General features: G+C 44.6%; 1 protein-coding gene across 4 annotated transcripts in view; it reads right to left on the bottom strand.

Annotated features, from left to right (window-relative positions):
- COL6A2 (collagen type VI alpha 2 chain) overlaps positions 1-24404 on the bottom strand; it is a 138589-nt gene that overhangs the window by 104248 nt on the left and 9937 nt on the right. For all 4 annotated transcript variants that reach the window (XM_085893373.1, XM_085893375.1, XM_085893376.1 and 1 more), the window contains exons 4-14: positions 23953-24173; positions 16477-16497; positions 15530-15595; positions 14637-14690; positions 13507-13551; positions 13393-13419; positions 13157-13183; positions 12768-12812; positions 4459-4512; positions 3736-3798; positions 3470-3532 (exon numbers count right to left, since the gene is read on the bottom strand). In XM_085893373.1, coding sequence (XP_085749499.1) covers positions 3470-3532; positions 3736-3798; positions 4459-4512; positions 12768-12812; positions 13157-13183; positions 13393-13419; positions 13507-13551; positions 14637-14690; positions 15530-15595; positions 16477-16497; positions 23953-24173 — 686 coding nt within the window. The remainder of the gene's footprint in view (positions 1-3469; positions 3533-3735; positions 3799-4458; positions 4513-12767; positions 12813-13156; positions 13184-13392; positions 13420-13506; positions 13552-14636; positions 14691-15529; positions 15596-16476; positions 16498-23952; positions 24174-24404) is intronic.

Below are 24404 nucleotides of genomic sequence, written 5' to 3'. Positions count from 1 at the left end.
CATCTCCTCCAATATCCTACTTCCCTTTGCCCCCTCTCTTATTACTCCCCACTGCTTCTGATCCCTTCACCACCAAGCCCTTCTTCCTCCTCCCTATCCGACCCCTCTTCCTGAGCTCTTCTGCAATCCCCCACACTCTGTCAACAACTCTCACTACCTCCCCCTCGACAGCCTCATCCGACCCTCCCCTGCACCCAAAGCCTCCTCCCCTCCATCTTCCTTAACAGTGCGGACCTCAAACATCCAAGGCCTTTGCTCTCACCTGACAGATCTTTCCGTACAGGTTGCCACTGACAAACCAGACATAATCTGCTAAGCAGAAACTTTCCTCCTTCAAGACGTCTCTGACTCGCGAGTATCTCTACCTGGTTATTCCGTCCTCTGGTATGACAGACCTGAGCCTCGTCCTGGCGGCAGAGTTGCTCGATCAAAAATTATATTCCTCACTCTTCATGCACTGCGCTCACTCCGCCACACCCCCAGGAATACCTCTGGTTCGGGCTTCCCCTCCGCTCCCACCTCATGTTTATATGTGTGTTGTACCGTCCACCAAACAGTGACGACTCCATTTACATCTCGCTCGCCAAAAACATGGACCAACTTCTGTCCACTCGTCCAAACTCTCTCTTCCTCATATGCGGTGACTTCAATTTCCATCGTGCCAGTTGGCTGGGGGTGGGGTACTCCTCTCACCTGCCATGGCACTTCAGCAAAGGATTTCTGTGATTCATTGGGACTGACACAATCTGTCAATTTCCCGACCCGAATCTCAGCCAACAGTTCTCCATCTCTTCTGGATTTGATTTTGACCAATTTCCCAGAAAATATCTGCTGTTCTTCCTCCAATATCTCCAATCGGTTCATCTCACCACATGCTTGTGAAAGTGGACATCTCTCTGGCTGTTATTGGAGAGCCACCGCATGCCAACAAGTCTGGCATTTCACTCAGGCCGACTGGCAGGGACTTCAAGCAGCCATCAAACTTCGAGACTGGTCTTCCATCTCGACTCTCACCGACATCAACTTGTGCTGAGAATTCTTTCAAAGAAACTTGCTCTCCCTCATGACCAGATTTATCACATCTCATCTTCAGTTGTCCAACCCTTCCTCCTGCCCTTGGTTCACTGAAGCTTGTAGCGAGGCAGTTGTCCTGAGACAAGTTGCCTTTGCCTCATAGAAAGCAAACCCAACTGAGGGTAATCTCAGTTCCTTCCACAAAGCTCGGAACAAGTGTGTGTCTACCCTCAGTAGAGCCAGGAAACAACATCTTTCAAATTTCAAATCTGAACTCTCAACCTCTCTACCTCCTCCACATCCTGGTGGCGTCGAATCAAATCTGTTTCTGGTGGATGTTCCCCCTCCATCCCCTCCCTTACCTCAAATGGCGGCACTGCTGACACTGCACAGGAAAAGGCTGAATGGCTAAACTCTGTGTTTGCTTCTAAATCTTGTGTCTGAAACCCATCGCTTTCTGTACCCACCCTACCCAGTCACACTCAGCTGTCCCTGGACTCTGTGTCGTTTTCTCTTGACAATGTGGAAAGCTTGCTGTCAAACCTTGACTGATTCTGCAAACGGTCCGGACGGCATCAGCCCTCATGTCCTAAAAACGGCTCTGCTGTTCTTGCTCACCCTCTCTCTGTTCTATTCACCCTCTCATTTACTCAAGCTCATCTCCCATCTGCTTGGAAATCAGCAAACATTACCACTCTCCATAAAAAACGTGCAAAAACAGATCCTTGCAACGACAGACCGATCAGCCTTCTACCAATCATCAGCAAGGTTATGGAATCCATCATCGCTGCAGACATCAAATCCTTCCTCTTCTCCAATGGCTTGATTTCCGATCATCAATTTGGATTCAAACCAGGTCACTCCAGATGGACCTTCTGCTCCTGCTTTCTCAACAATGGATGGAGTTCCTCAATGCCAGATATCAGATCAGAGCCATATCCTTGGACATATCGCGTGCATTTGACACGGTCTGGCACCCTGCCCTGCTCACCAAACTCTCTTCCTATGGTATCCAAGGCAATCTCCACTCATGGCTCGCAGACTTCCTCTCCCGTCGCAGCCGTGTGGTCCTTTTAATGGAATTCTCTCATCCCTTCTTCCTGTCCAGGCTGGAGTTCTTCAAGGCAGTGTTCTGGGCCCAGTGCTTTTGCTGGTTTCCATCAATGATCTCTCTGACTCTCTGAAAAATCCTATTTACCTCTGTGCTGATGACTTCTCCTTCTGTCATCCCTCAGACCGGCAATCAGCAGCTTCTTCGCTCTCTGCAGATCTGGATAAAATCACAAGCTGGTCCAACACGTGGAACATGTCGTTCAATCCTGACAAACCTCACACTCTCACTGTTTCTCTCCGAAAGAACTGACTGGAAAACTCCTCCATGTACTTTTTCGACAATCCTCTTGAAGAAGTCCTTTCAATCAAACTTCTGGGTCTCACCATGTGCCATGATCTTTCCTGGGAAAGCCACATTTCCAAGCTGGTCTTCAAAGTCAGTCGCCGATTGGGCATCCTCCGTCGTGCAAAGTCCTTCCTTGGCGCACCTGAGCTCCTGACCACATACAAAGTTTTCATCCACAGCCTGATGGAGTACTGCTCTCCCGTCTGTGCTGGTGCTCCTGCCTCTCACCTTTCTCGGCTTCACGCTGTGGAAACAAAGGCATTTAGGATCATCGGCATCTCTTGCGATGAACCCGAGTCTTTGGGTCTCTCACTCTCTCACCGCAGGCAGGTCGGTGGTCTTTTTGTCTTCCACCATCTCCTCTCCAGCCTCGCCTCCCCTGCTCTGTCTGTGATCTGCGCCCCCCCCCCCCGCCGCCCCCATATTTCCGCAGGGCGTTCAAGGTCTGCCAGCAACCCACTTCTGGTGAAACTCGCAAAAAGAAGAATCAATGCTCACCTTCACTCTTTCATTTCTCTTTTTTTCCACCTTTGGAACAAACTCTTACAATCTCTTCAATCCCACTCTTCCCACCACGTCTTCAAAGCAGCTGTTCACCACCATCTCATATCTTCCCCCATCCAAAACCATGATCTTTTCTACCCCCGTTAATCCACCCCAAACCCACCTCTTTCAAATTCCCTGCTTTCCTTCCTGAAAGTCCCTGTTATGTAACGAACTGAAAGTCCCCATCGTGTAAGGACCTGAAAGCCCCCGTCGTGTCCATCTTGTTCACCCAGTGTACCCCGCTCCATCCCTCTCCCTCACACAGATCTCCTCATGTCTCTGTTCCCCACTGTTTTGTACTTCCCTCTCCCACCCCTCTTGTCTCCTGCTGCCCTTGTTGTACATTTTGTTTGTTAGCTCTCATACGAGCCTCGACATTGTATACAATTATTATTTTTAAAGAAGTCACGGTCATGCTGATGTCTATTTCGGTCGATTATGAAGCAGTATGGAAGAACTAATCACTTTACAACTGTAAGCAACAAGTTCAAAACCAAGGTGTAGACCCACCTTATCTCCAGTGTCTCCTGCAGGCCCTGATGGTCCATGCTTGCCTGGTCTTCCGGAGTCACCCTGCAGTACAGTCCCAGTTAGCACATGGGTCAAAGTGGATAAGCTGTGGGGCATATCTTCTCAACATCCTTTTGAGAGTTTCCAAAGAACTAAACAATTGATTAAAAATTTATTTTTTTTTACAAATGTCTAAATGTTTAAACGAATGTAAAAAGTAAAAACAAAAATCATTTTTAACGTGAAGGTAATTCAATAAAACGTACCTTCTCGCCACTATCCCCTTTCGGCCCTCTCTCCCCAGCTTCTCCTGGAACGCCATGAGGACCCTGTAAAGTAGATGTTTGATTTTTTTTTTTTTTTAAAGAGTGCTACATCATTAACTGCTCACTCATTAACCTCGCAGTGATGTTGGAATCTTCATGAACTTCAAATAAAATTTTATCAACCATAACTCAATCAATCGTCTCTCGAGAGTCTTTTTCACAGCATACCAGGAACCGAGCAGATGAATGAAACGTATGAATTGCGCATTACCTCCAAAGGTTACCCAGGGACATAAACGCAAGCAGGTGCGATTATAATATGCCGGTTAACAAGTTCTCCTGTTTGACTTGTGCAGACATTTAATTGTCTCACATAATGTGAATTGCCTTTCCTCATTGGAGGAATCCGCAGCAGCCATTTTACCATGAACGCCCCCATCACACTCGCCAACAAATCATCATCAATGCCTCTCACGTGCCACCTCGAGGCAGAAAATCATGTCACATAGGCCAGGACAAGATTTCCAACAAGAACCATTTCATCCTCTGGGTCTCATTGTCCAAGGTTGAAGTTTTCGCACAAGAAGACCATTTGTCAGAAAAGATGTGGTTACCCTTCGATGTATTGTTATCTATCACATAATGATACAAACGAGAGTGTGGTTACATTGTGATAAACTGACAAATCGAGCTTTTTATTCCTGTTGTTGTGTGCAGTCTTACCCAGTCACCAGCATCACCCTTGCACCCTGGTGCACCTATTCTTCCATGGCGGCCCTGCATGCGAAGAACACATCACAGGAGGTGGATGATTAAGCGATCCCACAGGACCCTACAACAACAACTTCCAAAAGTGAGTGTTCCTCACTTGATACATCTTATATGATGGTATGTATAAGGCCATGATACATATAATTACACTTGCTTGTGTCACATGACTTTCACAAATTCAATGAAAATTTGACATTTTCCTCATTACTTGCGAGTCGATTTTCCAGTTTGTGAGTGAACGAAGGTAATGTGGTTCTTCTTCTTCTTCTTCTTCTTCTTCTTCTTCTTCTTCTTCTTCTTCTTCTTCAGCATGATGCATGTGGCTGTTGGTTGCATCATGTGCTGGGGGAGCAGCTGTGCTGCTGATGCAGTGCCCCCTGTCGGTTAGAGTAGGAATTTGGGATATTTTTCAGGGTTCCGGCAATATCTCGCCGACTCTTCGCAAAGGACAGAGTGAGATCTTTAACATCTGTCAATTAATACTGCCAGATGGGACGACCAGCTTAATGTCCAGCTGAGGGGCGTCACACACGTTGATGAATCACACACAGGTGAAACACCAGGATGGTAGTTGAGAGCTGGGTCGGGATTCAAACCCATGCGAGAAAGCTGAGAGATGAGTGTGCGTACCTCGATGACCTAGAGTCCTTGACTATCCCACCAGCCCACTACAGGTCAAAAGTTTTAGAACACCCCCATTTTTCCAGTTTTTACTGAAATCTAAGCAGTTTATTGTTAAAATGTTCTCTGAAATTAAAGCATAGAACAAATAAACAGTTGCAAGTAAAAAAAGAAATCATGGAATCGTTTTGTTGAACAAAATTTAATCTAAATTTTTGACTCATCAAAGTAGCCACCTTTTGCAGATATAACAGCCGAACATACTCGTGGCATTCTTTCTACAATGGAAATCAAATATTGTTCTGAAAGTTCTTCCCAACACTGTTGCAGAAGTTCCCACAAATGTGTTGCACTTGTAGGTTGCTTTGCTTTCACCCTTCTGTCCAGTTCATCCCAAACCAGCTCGATGGGGTTTAAGTCTGGAGACTGTGCTGGCCATTCCATAATTTGAAGCCTACCGTCTTGTTCTTTTCTTCTAAGGTAGTTCTGACATAGCCTGGAGGTATGTTTTGGGTCATTATCTTTCTGTAGAACGAACCACTGATCAACTAGGAGTAGACCAGAGGGTATTGCAATGCTCTACAAAATGCTGTGATAGCCCTTTTGGTTCAGGGTGCCAGTCACTCTGTGCAAGTCGCCGACTGGATCCAGAAAAAGTGCTCCAGATCATCACGCTTCGTCCTCCATGCTTGACAGTTGGTGTCACACACTGAAGAACCATCCTTTCGCCTACTCGACGGCGTACAAAAACCCACGTGATGAACCGAAGATTTCAAATTTTGATTAATCGGTCCATAAGACCTTCTTCCAGTTTTCAGTAGTCCACTGGCGGTGCTTCATGGCCCAGGCAATCCTCTATATCTTATTTTGCCATCTTGGCAATGGCTTTCTTACTGCCACTCGACCTGCCAAACCTGCAGCTCGAAGTCTTCTCTTCACAGTTGAAACTGAGACTTCCTTACTTCGACCAGTGTTGAGCTGTGCTTGAAGCTGCTGTCCTGTGAGCCACCTATCACCAAGCTGTTGACTCTCAGAAACTTGTCCTTCTGATGGTGTTGTAGCTTTGGGTCTACCAGACCTCATCCTGTCAGAGTTTCCTCCAGTTTCCAAGTGCCTTTTGATGGTGTAGCAAACTGTACTCAATGATGTCTTGGTTTCTTTGCAATTTCTCTCAAGGAAAGACCTACACTTTTAAGGGTTATAATGGTCTGTCTGTCTTCCTTTGTTAATTGTCTTTTTCTCTCCATTATGAGAGCAATATACTACTTCCTGCAGTGCAATGTTGTACAAATAATGCTTCAGAGGGTGTAGCAACACAGTTTGTTCAAACACTGCTTTTCTTCAGACAGAGGGTTTGGAACTAATCAACAAAAGTTGGGACATCTGTAGGAATTGTTTGCATCAACTTTAAAGGGTTAATTTACTTCCATTGCTGCAGAATAGCTACAGTTGCTAACCCATTACTTGCTCCATGAAAAGGGCCTTTTTAACAACTCTGAAATTTACATTGTTTTTCAGTTTTTGGAAACCTAAACTTTTTTTTAACCTCTGGCAGTTAACCTCTTAGCTTTGTACCATCTCAGGTTATTCACTGGACTTGAACTGCTTAAATTTCAGTAAAAACTGGAAAATGGGAGTGTTCTAAAACTTTTTACCGGTTGTGTGTGTGTGTGTGTGTGTGTGTGTGTGTGTGTGTGTGTGTGTGTGTGTGTGTGTGTGTGTGTGTGTGTGTGTGTGTGTGTGTGTGTGTGTGTGTGTGTGCGTGTGTGTGTGTTGTATATCGATATATATAAATATAACTATAGAAACATCAGTATAACAGACAACACCACAACATGGATTTTGAAAAAACATTCTTATAAATCACATATATTAAGATGATGTTCAATTTTACAACTGGAGGTACGAAGTCCAGATTAAAAAAAAATAAAAATAGAACATAAAAGGACATTTCACATCATTTTCAATACGATTCATTATTTACTATATTCCAGGAAAGCCAATGGTCGATATCAATGATTGAAGTAATTTTTAACCATTTCAGTTCAATATTCCAAAAAGTTTCACCTTTTCAAAAATAAATGAATACTTGAACAATTTCCAAGTACTCTGAGTATCGCATAACATATCATTCCCTCTAAACTCTATTCAATCCACCCATGACCAGTATCTGCCTCTCGAGCCTCCGTTCTGCTAAAGCAGTTACTGTGGCTGAGAAATGGCTCTGGATGATCACCAGTCCAGCACAGGTAAATTGTGTCATGCAAAATAACATTCGGATCACATTAAAAGGGAAAGTAGATACAAAATGAAATAATGAAGCACCTATATCCAATGGGTGTGTGTAAAGTTTGTTGCATGACTTTAAGTCAAGACAGTAAGCGGGAGGCTAGACCATGGTCAGCTCTAAAGAACGCCAAGAGAAACCGCACCACCAGGCTGATTAGTTTATGTTTTGTGTCTCACTGATCGGCCGGATCTGGATTCGGACCAGAACTAAAATTTAATCGGCTTGTTTTCGGCACTGAACCAACTCATCCACCAAGTTTCGTCCAAATCCGTCCAAAACATTTTGAGGTACCGTGCTACATATCTTCTTAGCCCCCTCACTCAATGGTGAAGGATCACTTAAAAATTCTCGGAACCAGATCCAGATCTTCACGAAAACATCATTTTGGCGGTGTCAGATACCCAAGCTCTCGACCAAATTCCAACTGAATCCTTAGACAACTGAGATATTTTGTTCACAAACAGACAAACAAACAAACAAGAAGACGTCGTGCAGAGCACGATACTTACAAAATCCATGAAACAAATTTGACCTCAAAATTAATTGGTGGTTGAATTCGTTGACCAAATCTGCAACTCCTTTTCAAATTTCACATCAATCGGATGAAAAATGAGAATTTTAGAAATTCGGCCGATGTTGACCTTTTGGCCTATGTTGACCTCAAAAACAATTGGTGTTTGAATTCAGTGACCTGATATGCAAGTCCACTTATCAATCAAGTGTCAGTAATATCACGTAAACCAAACCCTATCAATGAAGTATCAGTTATACCATGCGAAACAAGCTTTATCAATCAAGTATCAGCAATGTTATGTGAAACAGGCCTCAACAATAAAGTATCAGCAATATCACATGAAACAACCATTATCAATCAAGTATCAGTATTATCACGTGAAACAAGCCTTATCGATCAAGTATTAGTAATATCACGTGAAAGAAGCCTTATCAATCAAGTATCACTATTATCACGTGAAACAAGCCTTATCAATCAAGTATTAGTAATATCACGTGAAACAAGACTTGTCCATCAAGTATCAGCAATATCACACGAAAAAACCATTATCAATTAAGTATCAGTAATATCACGTGAAACAAGCCTTAATTAAGTAGTAATATCACGTGAAACAAGACTTCTCCATCAAGTATCAGCAATATAACACGAAACAACCATTATCAATCAAGTATCAACAATATCACGTGAAACAACCATTATCAATCAAGTATCAACAATATCACGTGAAACAAGCCTTATCAATCAAGTATCAGTAATATCACGTGAAACAAGACTTGTCCATCAAGTATCAGCAATATCACGTGAAACAAGACTTGTCCATCAAGTATCAGTAATATCACACGAAACAACCATTATCAATCAAGTATCAGTAATATCACGTGAAACAAGCCTTATCAAGTATTAGTAATATCACATGAAACAAGGCTTGTCAATCAAGTATTATCAATGAAATATCAGCAATATCACGTGAAACAAGCATTATCAATCAAGTATCAGTAATATCACACGAAACAACCATTATCAATCAAGTATCAGTAATATCACGTGAAACAAGCCTTATCAAGTATTAGTAATATCATGTGAAACAAGCATTATCAATCAAGTATCAGTAATATCACGTGAAACAACCATTATCAATCAAGTATCAGTAATATCACACGAAACAACCATTATCAATCAAGTATCAGTAATATCACGTGAAACAAGCCTTATCAAGTATTAGTAATATCATGTGAAACAAGCATTATCAATCAAGTATCAGTAATATCACGTGAAACAAGCCTTATCAAGTATTAGTAATATCATGTGAAACAAGGCTTGTCAATCAAGTATTATCAATGAAATATCAGCAATATCACATGAAACGAGCATTATCAATTAAGTATCAATACTATCACGTGAAAGAAACTTACTTGTCTTTTCTTACATTAACAATTTAAAATGCACAGCACATGACTAGAAGGACGAAGAGGAAGAGGGGGAGGAGGAGGAGGAGGAGGATAAGGAGAAGAAGAAAGTAGGGAGAAAAGGAAGTAGCAGGAGAAGAAGCCCTTTTGTTAGCAAATAATTTGCAGAGAGAAAGTAAACTCACTTACGGGGAAACAAGTATCTGAGCCTCCATTTCAGCAGTTCATGTCAAACATTGTAACTCCAGAAAAAAAAGACAGTATGACCATCCATCTTCAAAAGAGTATTTCAAGATGGCCAGGCTTCCATTGTTGGGGAGGAGTGGTGGTGGGGGTCAGAGAGGTGGGGGTGGGTGAAGGGGGACCTTTGGTTGCGACTTTACATGATGGATGATGTAACTTCCCAAATGGCTTGTGATGTACTCTGCTTCCTTTTGGGGAAATATGGAGATAAAGTCTTTTTAACATCTCTCATGATGCAACATGGAACTCCTTGGCCTTGAAAAGACAATTTGACATCTGGAAGTGCAGTGACATCAAGGACGAGAAGGAAATTATGCACAGGTGGTGGCCATTCGGCCCATCATGCCTGCGCCATACCAATACCAGATTTTAAAATAAATCCATCAATACCCCTTCCCTTCATGGGGAGCCTTTTGGCTGTTACACCGGTACTCATTTCACGGACCACAGAAGGATGACAGGCTGAATCAACCCCTGGTGTTAACTCAGCAGCCAACGGGGATTGAACTCAGGACCCCAAGATGCCAAGCCACCACCCTAACTGCTAAGCCAATAGCAGGTCTAATCCCTGTTTTCCATATCTAGCAGATCCTTTAAGAGTTATCTTGTTATCTTGGCAGCAACTATGTTTTACTAAAATAATGAGGGATGCCAGTAAAAACGAAATTCGAAAACAGGATTGTACAAAATGTACAGTTAATAAATCCAGGTCATTCTGACTGTGGAGGCTACAGTCCAGACAAATAAAATCTTATAACAAGAAACTAATCGACACAAGTACAGGTACATTCAAAGTACACTGCCGCCACGCCAAATAAATAAATAACAAATCCTCCGGCGCCTGGCAATGCCGCCATGCAGCAAATGGAGATGAAATTGTGAGGGAGCAGTGTACAAGAATTGATTGATTAATTGCACAATTAATATAAATAAATAATAATCCTACAATAATTCATTTCTTAATCAATTGGCTAATAGCTTCCCAAAACCACCACCGTTTCATCCGAATCATTTTTTGAATCTTTTGTTTTTCATCCGAATCTTCATCCGACTTTTTGAAAATCAAGTAATTCATCGCAAAATGAATAATTAGTCGATGGATTGATCAATCAATCAATCAAAAACACCCTTTATAGCGAAATCACTTGTTCACCGTCTCGCCCGAGTATCAGCTTCCTCGATCAAAAGGTGCCCGAGATATTGCCCGATGAGAAACAAAATAAATAATCAATAAATGAGTAATAAATAAGTAATTAATCAAAAAATTAAAAATACCCTTTTTGCCAAAGCACATCTTCCCTTTTGTCCTCAAATTTTCAGCTTCCGAGCTCAAAGGATGGCCGAGATATCGCTCGGACAGACAACAACAAAGAAAACGACCAATAAAACAAGAAAACGGAGTAAAAACTGAATACTCCCTTCCTTCGGAGCCCGGCGATGTCGTGTACAAAAGTGCAGAAGGTTGGCTTGATCAATGCCCCGAAGATTAATGGAGAAGAGCTGCTGATCGTACGATAGGGTGCAAAGTGTCAAAAGAAAACGACATCACATTGTTCTTCCTCAGAGAATGGTCAGCGAACATACACACCTTTGAAGAGTTCATCGACACGGTGTGTTCGGAATGGTTTTAAGGCAAGGAAAGGGTACTGACCTTCCTCATCAGATGAACCTTGCTGGAGAAACCAAGCGTTTCTCTTCATATTAAAAAAATAAAAAAAAAATCAAGAACTTATTTCTGTAATGTGAACAGAAACTCAGCCGGTGGGCTTAAACGGCATCGATTACAACGAAGAATGGAACAACCGAGCTGATCGAGGACCATCTACTCTTCTTTCAATGAAATAGTCCTCCGGAGTCGTACCAGCGCTTGCAAACAACAGGATGTTTTCAACCAATGTTCAATCCAATTGCCCGATGCTGATGCATCCTCGATAGTCAGGTAAATCCCAAGGCACCTTATTGTTTTATGAACCCATGTACAGTTCTGAACAAAAAAAAAAAACGGAAAATTGTCCAACCACAATCACGCACGTGTGTCCAGCAAGCAACCCTGACTAACTCCTTGACCAAATTAACTGGATATGAAAAAGAAGCAGAATGATCGATTCTCAGACTTGGAATTGCACATGAGGTCAGTTTAGATACAGTAGGTGTCGCAAAAGGATTGGGTGGCCATCTTTGTACCATCTGATATTGATTCCATCGGGGAATACTTCCACAAATGCCTATTGTCTCCTATTCACTGTTTACCCCATTTCATCCGTGGCTTATCTATCTATCTATCTGTATCTGTCGTGTGGACTCTGATACACTAAATGACTAAATCAAGTGGCGAGGCAGATGCATTCAAGAGGTGCTTTCTCAAACATGGAATACTAACCCGATTGGACAATTATCGGTCACTCAGTCACAGGATCATAATAAGTTTGTGTCCATCCTTTGGTGAGGCAGAAAACATCGTTTTGTAAATCTCAAGGCTGAACTCTCCAGCCAGTCCAATTCCTCAAAGTCATAGCGGCACCTTGTCAAGTCAGTCTCTGGTGGATGCTCTCCCTCCATCTCTTCGCTCACTCCTACTCTATATCAACATTCGCCCCTACCTCGTCTCTCTTTTGCTGGGATGAAGTGTTAATGCCTGAAATGTCAGCTTTTCCTTGCTTCCCACAGCAGTTGGCATACCTCAATCCGCGTCCTGTTGATATCCATTGTTCATTTGAAATGTGAGTGTGCCGTCCCAATACTCTCAGTAATATACCGGTAATATGCACATCTCAGCCAACAGGGAAATATTGCTTGGCATGACAGAGATGAGCGTTCGGAGTTCAACGCTTGGACTGTGTTTTGTCCTTAGTTGCTCACACAGTGAATTATCGAGGACACAGGGGATACAAACAGAAGTTCTGAAAACAAAGAAAACGTCAGCTTTGACTCTAATTGTTGTGCAAGTAAAGTGAACTTGGATCAGAGATGGAGGTCTTCCAAAATCAAAGCTGCAACATAAAGAATCAAAAAAAAAAAAATGCATCTTCAGATGCTGTTGCATGGCCTACGATTAGTATTAGTGATTGGAGTTTCAGGTTTACCTTAATTTAAAATTCCAGATAACGTGACGGGTGATGATTCATCCACATAAGATTAGAGATACAATGCAAAGAGTCTCCGAATGGTCATACAAAAGGAAACTCACCTTCACCCCATCCAGTCCATCTTGACCAGGATGTCCTTTCACACCCTGAAAGAAAAACGCTCCAAGTGCTTGAACATACACGGTGAACAATTGCATTGAAATGCAAACATCAACATTCAATTCCATGAAAATCAACGAACGATCCTTACAAGCTTTTAGACCGATGTCAAAGAGTGAATCAAAACCGACGAAACGTGTTCAATAGGAGCAGTGACTCGTACAAGCCCTTTATGTGAAGTGACCCGACTGTGTTGAGCGATTTATAATTGATTTATATATTTATTTTTTAAAAACTGTCCATTCATTCTCAATACCACCTGTGATCTTCAGGTAAATTGTCCCATGGTTTGTGATAAAACCGAACCGAGTTCAGCTCAATAGACCGTTACCTTCTTCCCAAAGCCACCTTGTGCCCCCTGGAGGGTAGAGCAGAAACAGAAACAAAATTTTCATCAGATTCAAGAAACATTTTCATTCCAAAGCATTGTTTTAACAAACCTACTACAAGAGGTACTCTAATATTGATATGGAGACTCCACGTCGTCATGCCTATGATTGTCTCTTGCTTTTTGTGCAAACACAAACACAGAAATAAATAAATGTATGTATTAGTGCTCGGCCTCACCATTTCTCCCTTCAGTCCTGGAACACCCTGGTCAAGGAAACAAAAAATAACTTTGTTATCATTTACACAAGGGAAAACGTTTTAAAAATATGAATGGAATTTTCAAAATTGCACCTTTGGTCCTGGGAATCCCATCGGGCCTTCAATTCCAGGATCTCCCTGTGAAAGAGAGGAGGAATGGTTTAGTAAATCAGGTTTAAGTTGTACTTTACACATCAGAAGTAAAGGTCCAGAGACAGGAAAAATAAATAATCTGTAAGAGGATAATGATGAGGATTATTATTATTATTATTATTATTATTATTATTATTATTATTACCTCCACTACCGAAGGTAGATGGATGTTCTGTTGTCACCTCTGTTTGTTTGTCTGTGAGCAGGATATCCCAAAAAGTTGTGGATGGATTCGGCGAAATTTGGTGGACAGGTTGGGTGTGTGACAAGGATGAATTGATTCGATTTTGGTGAAGATTCGGATCAGGATCCAATAATTTTTCAAGTGATTCTTCACCACCGAGAGATGGGGCCAAAACCATATATATATATATATATATATATATATATATATATATATATATATATATATATATATATATATATATATATATATATATATATATATATATATATATATATATATATATATATATATATCATGATATCTCAAAAAGTTGTGGACGAGTTATGGCAAAACTATGTGGAAGAGTTGGGAAGGGGACAAGAACGAGCCGATTCAATTATGGTTCAGGTCCGGATTCAGATCCGACCCATCAGTGGATACAAAATGTAAACTATTCAGCCTGGCAGAGGTATGTGCTCTACCGAGTGCTATTCTAGTTATTAATTATTATTATTATTATTATTATTATTATTATTATTATAAACAGAATCTGTAGTTTACACACTTGGTATCAGAAGGCCAAGTTTGGCAGCAGTGCCGATATTTCCAAGGAGTTCACAAGAGGTTGGAATCAAGAAATTCGACTTAGCAAGTTTTTGCAGACGTCCTAATGTCATGGATAAACAAACTTTGGACATCCATAAACTGCGTGAAATTTAACAATCCTGCAGCAACTGGATACTTGGAAATATATCTTTTAAAAAAAAAAAAATCATATTTTTATGATGTTATGAATAAAATTTACGATTTTATGAAAATATCAAAATTACCAAATACTCCGATATTGATTCGTTAGGATTGGAATTTTTATTACATCGATGTGCTGCGTGTCATGTGGTCTTACCACTAATCCTATTTCACCGTCACCACCGGGGTCTCCCCGTCGTCCCTTCACTCCCTACGAATAAGGAAAGAAGAAATATGGAAAGGAAGGAAGAGTGAGAAGGAAGGAAGGAAGAGTGAGAATGCAACGATAATATTCTTTCACGGGAATGTCATGTGTGAAGTATGGATAGAATAACACAGCTTTGACAACCATGAAATAAATGAATAAGTAAATAAAGAGCAAACACACAATAGTGCGAGGCACACAACTGATACCACATGATCTCAAGAGAACACACTACGGGTTAGAGGTCAGGGTTACAATGAGGTGATGACTTTAGAGGTTGAGTCTCAATGGAATGACTCAAAAGAAATCAAAGATGTGAACGAGAAGCAGTTTAACAAAAAAAACATTAAAAAAAAAATCTACATTCACAAGAAAACGATAAATGACATCAGCAAAACATCGTCATCTATTTCATTCTACAACCATCATGACTTTGTGATCCACCAACAATATGAAGCATTGACGTCTTTTTAAACAAAGCAACAAAAATGGACGGTGAGTAACAATTGTCAACTTCATGTGGGATTCCACAAGCAGATTCATGTATGCAACATGTATCGGTAATTCCATCAAGGTACGAGTTCATATACTGCGCGCGCGCGCGCACACACACACACACACACACACACACACACACACACACACACACACACACACACACACACACACACACACACACACACACACGCGCACACACACACACACACACACACACACACACACACACACACACACGGTGAAATCAAACTTTTTTAAACAAGCATTCCCACGGAGCTACAACACCGGCGTGAGGGGTTCAGGCCCATTCCGCGTCCACCGATGGCAGTGGGCAAAGACTTCCTCACCTTCCGCCCTTTGAACCCGCTCGGTCCAGAAGACCCTGGCATCGCTTCACAATGTGGTCTGAAACACTGCAAACACAAAGTGGAATTTGGAACAAACTCGAACAACTCTGTCAAACTTGATCTTGAGATTGTAACAGGCATGTTCAAACTACACATTACAAAAGGTACCATTATTTTGTGCACTTCATACCATCTTTGTAATCGTTTCTGAAAACCCCCGATTCTTGGTCACTCGTCAAGTACATGAACCATTAACTGTGTATCAGAACATTATTCCATGCGACCTGTGAATGAGTTCAAATACCTACCCTCATAAAAGAGCGTTCAAGGTGTTTTTACGATGTTGAGGGAGGATGCTGGATTATCAGATGATGATTTAGTAACCCTTCACCAGGCGAGTACTAAATCCACGAGTGCGTAAATAAATGTAAAAAAAAATCCACAATAAAGTGTGATTGGATGATTAAATTAAACAAAATATGCAAAGTGTATTTTTTAATGGTTTCCTTAGCATCCTGTACGTGTTTAGTTAGACCAACGGCATGCTAATGTGCTCATGCACCAAGGAGGACAGGTGGTTAACCCAACAATGGGTAAAGGTAGACAATGATCCTGGAGTTATGTGGACATGGACTGAGATGGTCATGGAATGGCGTGGTTCAAGCTGTCATAGCCAAGGGGAACTTTCTGTGGTTTATTTTACTTGCTTTTCGTTTGTTTACGTGCACTCTTTGTAAGAATTTCATCTTTGTAAGAGTTTTTATAAATCACAGCAATAGTGCTGAAACTGCCTCCTGGTGTTGCGCTGTTGTGTGTGGACATTAAGAAGATCCGTGCAGTGAAGCATCCTGACGATAAAAACAAAATTACACACTGGATTGTTGGCGGCAGCGACCCGATAAAACTACCCGAGACGACGTTTAAGAATGGCTCGAAAATGGTCTTACCTCCTCCTCCGCTTCTTTGACCTGCAAAAGGTGTGAGAAGAGTGCGTAATTAGATCAAATGGAGATATCAGAGTTTAAAATCAAGATCACAGGGAAAGCAACAGTTCAATTATCACCTTCAGGTTAAAATTGTCTCCGTCAGACTTCATCCGTTCATTCATTCATGCACAGTACCTGACTGCATCATTGCTCAGGGTGTGGCTGTGCCAATGATGCAGTGCCCCCTTGTCGGTCAGGATGGCAATTTGAAATTTGGCCAGGATGCCGGTGATGACTCGCTGGTTGAAATGCACCGTGAGATCTTTACTGTGCACCGACAACTGACGCTTGTGGACGCAGCTTAACGCCGTTACGATCTACGTCTAAGAACAGTCTCAGAGGCCCAATGGACTATTTCAAAGTCCAAATTAAACCTCGATCTGATTTAAACATTGAAGGAAAAAGCAGAGCGATAAAAAAAAAACATTCAATTGTCAAGAAAAATGCACTTTAATCGAGGTTAAACCATTTACCATACACGGAATGAAGAATGGACAGCTGGGTTACCAAAATAAATGATTTCTTGATTCACTGCACACATTTACTATAGATTTAGAGGTTGTAGAAATGGAATGATTACCATAATTATAGATCATCAAAACCGCTCAACTGAAGAAAATAATTCTCGAGAATGAGGATGTTAAATCCTTCGCCGTGACAAATAGTTCGTGATAAAAGTATTTACGATTTCCCAAAGTCTCTGCACAAAGAAATGTAAAACGTAGGCCAGGAAACTCACTGATGAAAACACATGAAAATTAACGTTGGGAGCGACATATAAATAATAGCACAAACGTCCATCAAAATGACGGACGACCCTTCTGTATTTTCGCACTAATCAGCCGTGAAAAAGAAAAGTACAAAAACCTAAATTCGTTACAGAAATTGCTCACCCTTTTATTTGGGCAGTGTATAGTCAATCGACCGCTGCATCAATTGCTCCAAAAAAAAAAAACATAATCTGGGTTACATGGGTGAAGCTAAAACGTGCGTCGTGTTTATGTGCATATGCTATACAGGTAGTCGTCGACTTACGATCTATGCGACTTACGACTGTTCGACTTCACGACCACGTAAAGTGGCCCCAAAAAACAAAAAAAATTTTTTTTTTTGTATGTAAAATATACGTTGTTCGACTTACGACCGATTGGTCAGAAGCAATTGCGGTCGTAAGTCAACGACTACCTGTATAATAGATCATGGCTCGGCTCATGGGCTCACTGACACACTAGGGGCCTGAAGCCTCAGGCATATGCATATGGTCGCCTTCACAAAATGGCGGACATATGTTTTTTTTCTTTAATTTACAACTGTGGGTGTAGTCGGGCCAGCTGTTCAACCAATGGGGCGAAGGCAGTCTTTCAAGGGTCCGTCCGTCCGTCCATACATAGGCCTAAAACCAACCGGCTTTTACATGCATTCGATTAATTATTTCTTCCACTTACACCAAGCTGGCTAAATATAGCTTCTTCCATGAGCCTCGACTATGCATACAAAAAACGAATACTGCCACGATAACTGTGCTGACGTGAGGAAAAGAGAGCAACACGTCACACAGTTTCACTCATTATAACAGTCATGGTGGCATGATTGGGTGCTGCACATGAAGTACCTCCCCACCGTGGCCTCGGGAGCCACGGCAGGACAGAAGAGCCACCCACGAAGCCCTGACTGGCCCGAATGTTGCACCGATCCCACAGGGCACAACGCCAGGCCTGGAACCAGCCACTGACTCATTCACTCGTGCAAGAGCATCCCGCTCCTGCCTAGCAGTGAGTCAACACTACTCTTGGTCCTGTCTTCTCCGCTGATTCTGGATTCCTGACTGATTGTGGAGCTTGAGTTTTAGAGGAAAATCAGCCAATCAGATATCACCAGCTGGCAATAATGGCATGCTTTCCCCATGCTCAGTTTCTGACAATCTCAAAACCGTTTTGTCAACTTTTCCTCCACCCATGCGGATGTCATACCATCTTCAAAACGTCAAAACCAAACAATTGTGAGACTAACATCTTATTTGCGACACAGTCACAAAATCTCGAACCCTTACAACAACTTATCAAGTTCTTCCACATTTCCCATTTTGAAACGCAAAATAAATCCATTTTTTTTATTTCGTGTGCAGTCCACGTAACGGCTACTGGTTTGCATCATTGCCTGGAGTGTGGTTGTGCCCCTGATGGCACCGTGCCGGTTTGGGCAGAAATTTGGAACTTGGCCTTGGTGCCAGTTATAGTTCACCTCCTCTTCATGATGAAGCACACCGTGGGATATTTAGCATCCGCCAACTAATGCCGGAACATGGGACACCCAGTTTAATGTCCATCTGAGGGTCGACACACATTGATGAATCACCCTGCCTGAGAAACACCAGGATGACAGTTTAAGCCTGGTTCGGGATTCAAACCCAGGCTGGATAGCTTTGAGGTGAGTGTGTGTACCTCTACGTCACCTGCCAGTTCTAACACAAGAGAATGGCGAGGGTATTCAAGATTCTGTGCAATTCTTGCTAATTGGTGAATGGACAAAAGTCATACAAGGAATAGGCACCTCATTAACATAATTACAGTTTATAGCACTTCGTACATGGTGATCAATGTCTGTTATATTCTTCATGAGCAAATCGCTTCGCTGACGGGAGTATTAATGGGGGGGGGGGGAGGGAGGAGAGAGAGAGAGAGAGGGAGGAGAGAGAGAGAGAGAGAGAGAGAGAGAGAGAGAGAGAGAGAGAGAGAGAGAGAGAGAGAGAGAGAGAGAGAGAGAGAGAGAGAGAGAGAGAGAGAGAGAGAGAGAGAGAGAGAGAGAGAGAGAGAGAGAGAGAGAGAGAGAGAGAGAGAGAGAGAGAGAGAGAGAGAGAGAGAGAGAGAGAGAGAGAGAGAGAGAGAGAGAGAGAGAGAGAGAGAGAGAGAGAGAGAGAGAGAGAGAGAGAGAGAGAGAGAGAGAGAGAGAGAGAGAGAGAGAGAGAGAGAGAGAGAGAGAGAGAGAGAGAGAGAGAGAGAGAGAGAGAGAGAGAGAGAGAGAGAGAGAGAGAGAGAGAGAGAGAGAGAGAGAGAGAGAGAGAGAGAGAGAGAGAGGGAGAGAGAGAGAGGAGAGAGAGAGAGAGAGAGAGAGAGAGAGAGAGAGAGAGAGAGAGAGAGAGACACAGAGAGAGACACAGAGAGAGACACAGAGAGAGAGAGGAGAGAGACAGAGACAGAGACAGAGACAGAGACAGAGACAGAGACAGAGACAGAGACAGAGACAGAGACAGAGACAGAGACAGAGACAGAGACAGAGACAGAGACAGAGAGAGAGAGAGAGAGAGAGAGAGAGAGAGAGAGAGAGAGAGAGACAGAGAGAGAGACAGAGACAGAGAGAGAGAGAGAGAGAGAGAGAGAGAGAGAGAGAGAGAGAGAGAGAGAGAGAGAGAGAGAGAGAGAGAGAGAGAGAGAGAGAGGAGGAGCAGCAGAGAGGATGGAGGGAGGGGGAGGAGAGGACAGATGGAGGGAGAGGAGAGGAGGGGAAGGAGGGAGATAGGAGGAGGGGACTGAGGGAGGGGGAGGGGAGAAGAGAAGACTGAGGAAGGGGGAGGGGAGAAGAGAGGACTGAGGAAGGGGGAGGGGAGGACAGAGGGAGGGAGGGAGGAGAGGGGAGAGGACGGAAAGGAGGGAGATAGGAGGAGGGGACAGAGGGAGGAGGGAGATGAGAGAGAGGACTGAGGAAGGGAGGGCAAGAAGACTGAGGAAGGGGGAGGAGAGGACAGAGGGTGGGGGGAGGAGGGAGGAGAGGGGAGAGGACGGAGGGAGGGGAGAGGACAGAGGGAGAAGGAGGAGAGGATGGAGGAAGGGGGGAAGAGAAGACAGATGGAGGGAGAGGAGAGGAGGGGAAGGAGGGAGATAGGAGGAGGGGACTGAGGGAGGGGGAGGGGAGAAGAGAAGACTGAGGAAGGGGGAGGGGAGAAGAGAGGACTGAGGAAGGGGGAGGGGAGAAGAGAGGACTGAGGAAGGGGGAGGAGAGGACAGAGGGAGGGAGGGAGGAGAGGGGAGAGGACGGAAAGGAGGGAGATAGGAGGAGGGGACGGAGGGAGGAGGGAGATGAGAGAGAGGACTGAGGAAGGGAGGGCAAGAAGACTGAGGAAGGGGGGAGGAGAGGACAGAGGGTGGGGGGAGGAGGGAGGAGAGGGGAGAGGACGGAGGGAGGGGAGAGGACAGAGGGAGAAGGAGGAGAGGATGGAGGAAGGGGGAAGAGAAGACAGAGGGAGGGGGAAGAGAAGACAGAGGGAGGGGAAGAGAGGACAGAGGGAGGGGGAGGAGAGGACAGAGGAAGGGGGAGGAGAGAGGAGAGGGGAGAGGACTGAGGGAGGGGAGGAGAGAGGAGGAGATGGAGGGAGATAGGAGGAGGGGATGGAGGGAAGAGGGAGGGAGAGGAGAAGCCAGAGAGAGGGGGAGGAGGGAGGAGAGGATGGAGGGAGGGGAGAGGAGAGGACAGAGGAAGGAGGGAGGAGAGGTCAGAGGGAGGTGGAGGAGGGAGGATAGGATGGAGGGAGGGGAGAGGAGAGGACAGAGTGAGGGGAGGAGAGCATGGAGGAAGGGGGAAGAGAGGACAGAGGGAGGGGGAAGAGAGGACAGAGGGAGGGGGAAGAGAGGACAGAGGGAGGGGGAAGAGAGGACAAGGGGGGAAGAGAGGGAGGGGAGAAGAGGATGGAGGAAGGGGGAGGAGAGGGGAGAGGACGGAGTGAGGGGAGGAGAGCACGGAGGAAGGGGGAAGAGAGGACAGAGGGAGGGGGAAGAGAGGACAGAGGGAGGGGGAAGAGAGGACAAGGGGGGAAGAGAGGGAGGGGAGGAGAGGATGGAGGAAGGGGGAGGAGAGGGGAGAGGACGGAGAGAGGGAAGAGGAGAGGACGAAGTGAGGGTGGAGAGAGGGAGAAGGAGGAGAGGACGGAGGAAGGGGGAAGAGAAGACAGAGGGAGGGGGGAAGAGAAGACAGAGGGAGGGGGAAGAGAAGACAGAGGGAGGGGGAAGAGAAGACAGAGGGAGGGGGAAGAGAGGACAGAGGGAGGGGGAGGAGAGGACAGAGGAAGGGGGGAGGAGAGAGGAGAGGGGAGAGGACTGAGGGAGGGAGGGGAGGGGAGAGGAGGAGATGGAGGAAGATAGGAGGAGGGGATGGAGGGAAGAGGGAGGGAGAGGAGAGGACTGAGGAATGGGGGAGGAGAGGGGAGAGGATGGAGAGAGGGAAGAGGAGAGGACGAAGTGAGGGTGGAGAGAGGGAGAAGGAGGAGAGGACGGAGGAAGGGGGAAGAGAAGACAGAGGGAGGGGGGAAGAGAAGACAGAGGGAGGGGGAAGAGAAGACAGAGGGAGGGGGAAGAGAGGACAGAGGGAGGGGGAGGAGAGGACAGAGGAAGGGGGGAGGAGAGGACAGAGGAAGGAGAGAGGAGAGGTCAGAGGGAGAGGGAGGAGGGAGGATAGGATGGAGGGAGGAGAGAGGAGAGGACAGAGTGAGGGGAGGAGAGGACGGCGGAAGGGGGAAGAGAGGACAGAGGGAGGGGGAAGAGAGGACAAGGGGGGGGAGAGAGGACAAGGGGGGAGAGAGGACAAGGGGGGAGAGGAGGGAGGTGAGGTGAGAGGACGGGGGAGGAGAGGGGAGAGGACGGAGGGAGAGAGAGGAGAGGACAGATGGAGGGAGAGGAGAGGAGGGGATGGAGGGAGATAGGAGGGGACGGAGGGAGGAGGGAGGGGAGAGGAGAAGACGAAGGGAGGGAGGGGAGGGGAGAGGACAGAGGGAAGGGAGGTGATAGGATGGAGAGGGGGAGAGGAGAGAACGGAGGGAGGGGGAGGAGGGAGGAGAGGGGAGAGGACAGAGGAAGGGGAGAGGAGAGGACAGATGGAAGGGAAAGGATGGAGGGAGAGGAGAGGAGGGGATGGAGGGAGATAGGAGGAGGGGTGGAGGGAGGAGGGAGGGGAGAGGAGAGGATGGAGGGAGGGGAGGGAGAGGACAGAGGGAGGGGAAAATGGGGAGGAAGAGGAGGGGGGAGAGGAGAGGATGGACGGAGGGAGAGGAAGCTGGGAAGGGGAAAAGAGTGAGGGAGGGGGGAGCTTGCCTCACCAAATGTTGCTATGCACTGCAGGAGTGAGGGGTGAAAGGAGGGGTGAGAGAGACAGACAGCGAGACAGACAGCGAGACAGACAGCGAGAGAGAGAGAGAGAGACAGACAGACAGACAGACAGCGAGAGAGAGAGAGAGAGAGAGAGAGAGAGAGAGAGAGAGAGAGAGAGAGAGAGAGAGAGAGAGAGAGAGAGAGAGTGAGAGAGAGGGTGAGAGAGTGAGACAGACAGCCAGACAGACAGACAGACAGACAGACAGACAGACAGACAGACAGACAGACAGACAGACAGACAGACAGACAGACAGACAGACAGAGAGAGAGAGAGAGAGAGAGAGAGAGAGAGAGAGAGAGAGAGAGAGAGAGAGAGAGAGAGAGAAGGAAAATAGAAGAAAAGATAGAAAGGTGAGGGGTGGAGGTGGCATTAGCAAAGAGAGCGATACGTTATGCTTCATAACCGAACACAAATAAATAAAAAAATCAAAATGTCAGAACAGCTGTACACACAACGACACAACAGTGTTTGTAAAGTAATCTGCTGGCACATCTGCAAACACTTTGATGTCACAGTTCCAGAAAATTTGTGGGAAAATGAATCCAAAATAATCACTATAAACAGTTAAGTACCTACCACTCACGTTCAAACTAATGATCCCATCAAGCGTGAACATTGAAAAGAAAGTGTTGTGACAGAGGGAAGGGAGGTGATAGGATGGAGGGGGGGGGGGAGAGCCAGCATATCAAGATATCATACTTAGGTTTAAAAAAAAAGATATCATACTTCGGTATAAAAAAGGGAAGGTGGCATTGCTGATTGAGGTGTTAATAGCAGTGATTTTGGACTAAACGATGCAGAAATCAAGAAAATGACCAAACACCACAACCTCAACAATGAAGTTAAAAGATCCAAGAAGCTGAAGAATGCCAAAGTTGTACCAGTGATAGCTGGACCAACAGGAATAATGACGAAGAACAGCACAATAATCTTAAAAACCATCCCTGGGAAGATTATAACAAACGAACTACATTTGGAAGCTGTCCAGGGTTAATCGACGATCCTGAAGAGAACCCTCTGAACAAAACTTTGAGAATAGAAAACTTCACAGCTTGGTCCATGAATCATGACCCCTTACCAAAATAAATGTGGACACTTTGAGCCTGCCCTAGGAGGACTCCATTCCACATTCTGAAACTCACATATGAAGATACCAATCAACAACACAAGCACGCACGCACGCACACTTATTCGTGTAGATTCGTTCTAATCACTTTCAATCCCACTTCCAGGTGTATTTTCAATCCAGTAATTTTGCACTCACAACCAGAGCCCACCAAGGAGTAGGAAGGTTTAACATACAAGGGCATTGACCAGCTTGTCTATGGTTCGTTCGCTGACTCCTTCCTCATACGCAACATAGTCGGAACGGAACAGCTGCTTTGGATTGCTGGAAAGGAGCTGCAACCGTTGTTCCATCTTGTTTGGACTGGAGGCTACAGAGAAGATCTTAATTCCATGGTCATGGGCATTCTCTGTCGCCATAAGTACACCGCCACATGGCTCACCAGTAATGTGGCCATCTAAAGGGATAAAGAGACGTGTTACAATGCAGTTCTACCATCCAAAATTAATAACAAGCCATCCAATTGTGACAATCAATTAATTGGTGAGTTTAATACCTACAGGGTATTCAGGTGAGTTGCAGGTTCAGGGGAGACCAAGTCGTTTTTATGTGCGACAACAGACCCTGCAGGTGGAATCTTTATAATCTGTACATAACAATTATATAACTTAGAAACTACGTCATGCTG

The sequence above is a fragment of the Eptatretus burgeri genome, chromosome 8 (genome assembly GCF_056783735.1).
Source record: "Eptatretus burgeri isolate ZD-2024b chromosome 8, Ebu_testis_v1, whole genome shotgun sequence".
In the NCBI taxonomy this organism is placed as follows: Eukaryota; Metazoa; Chordata; class Myxini; order Myxiniformes; family Myxinidae; genus Eptatretus; species Eptatretus burgeri.
Note: the sequence above shows the minus strand (reverse complement) of the source record. Positions and strands in the feature narration are given on the sequence as shown.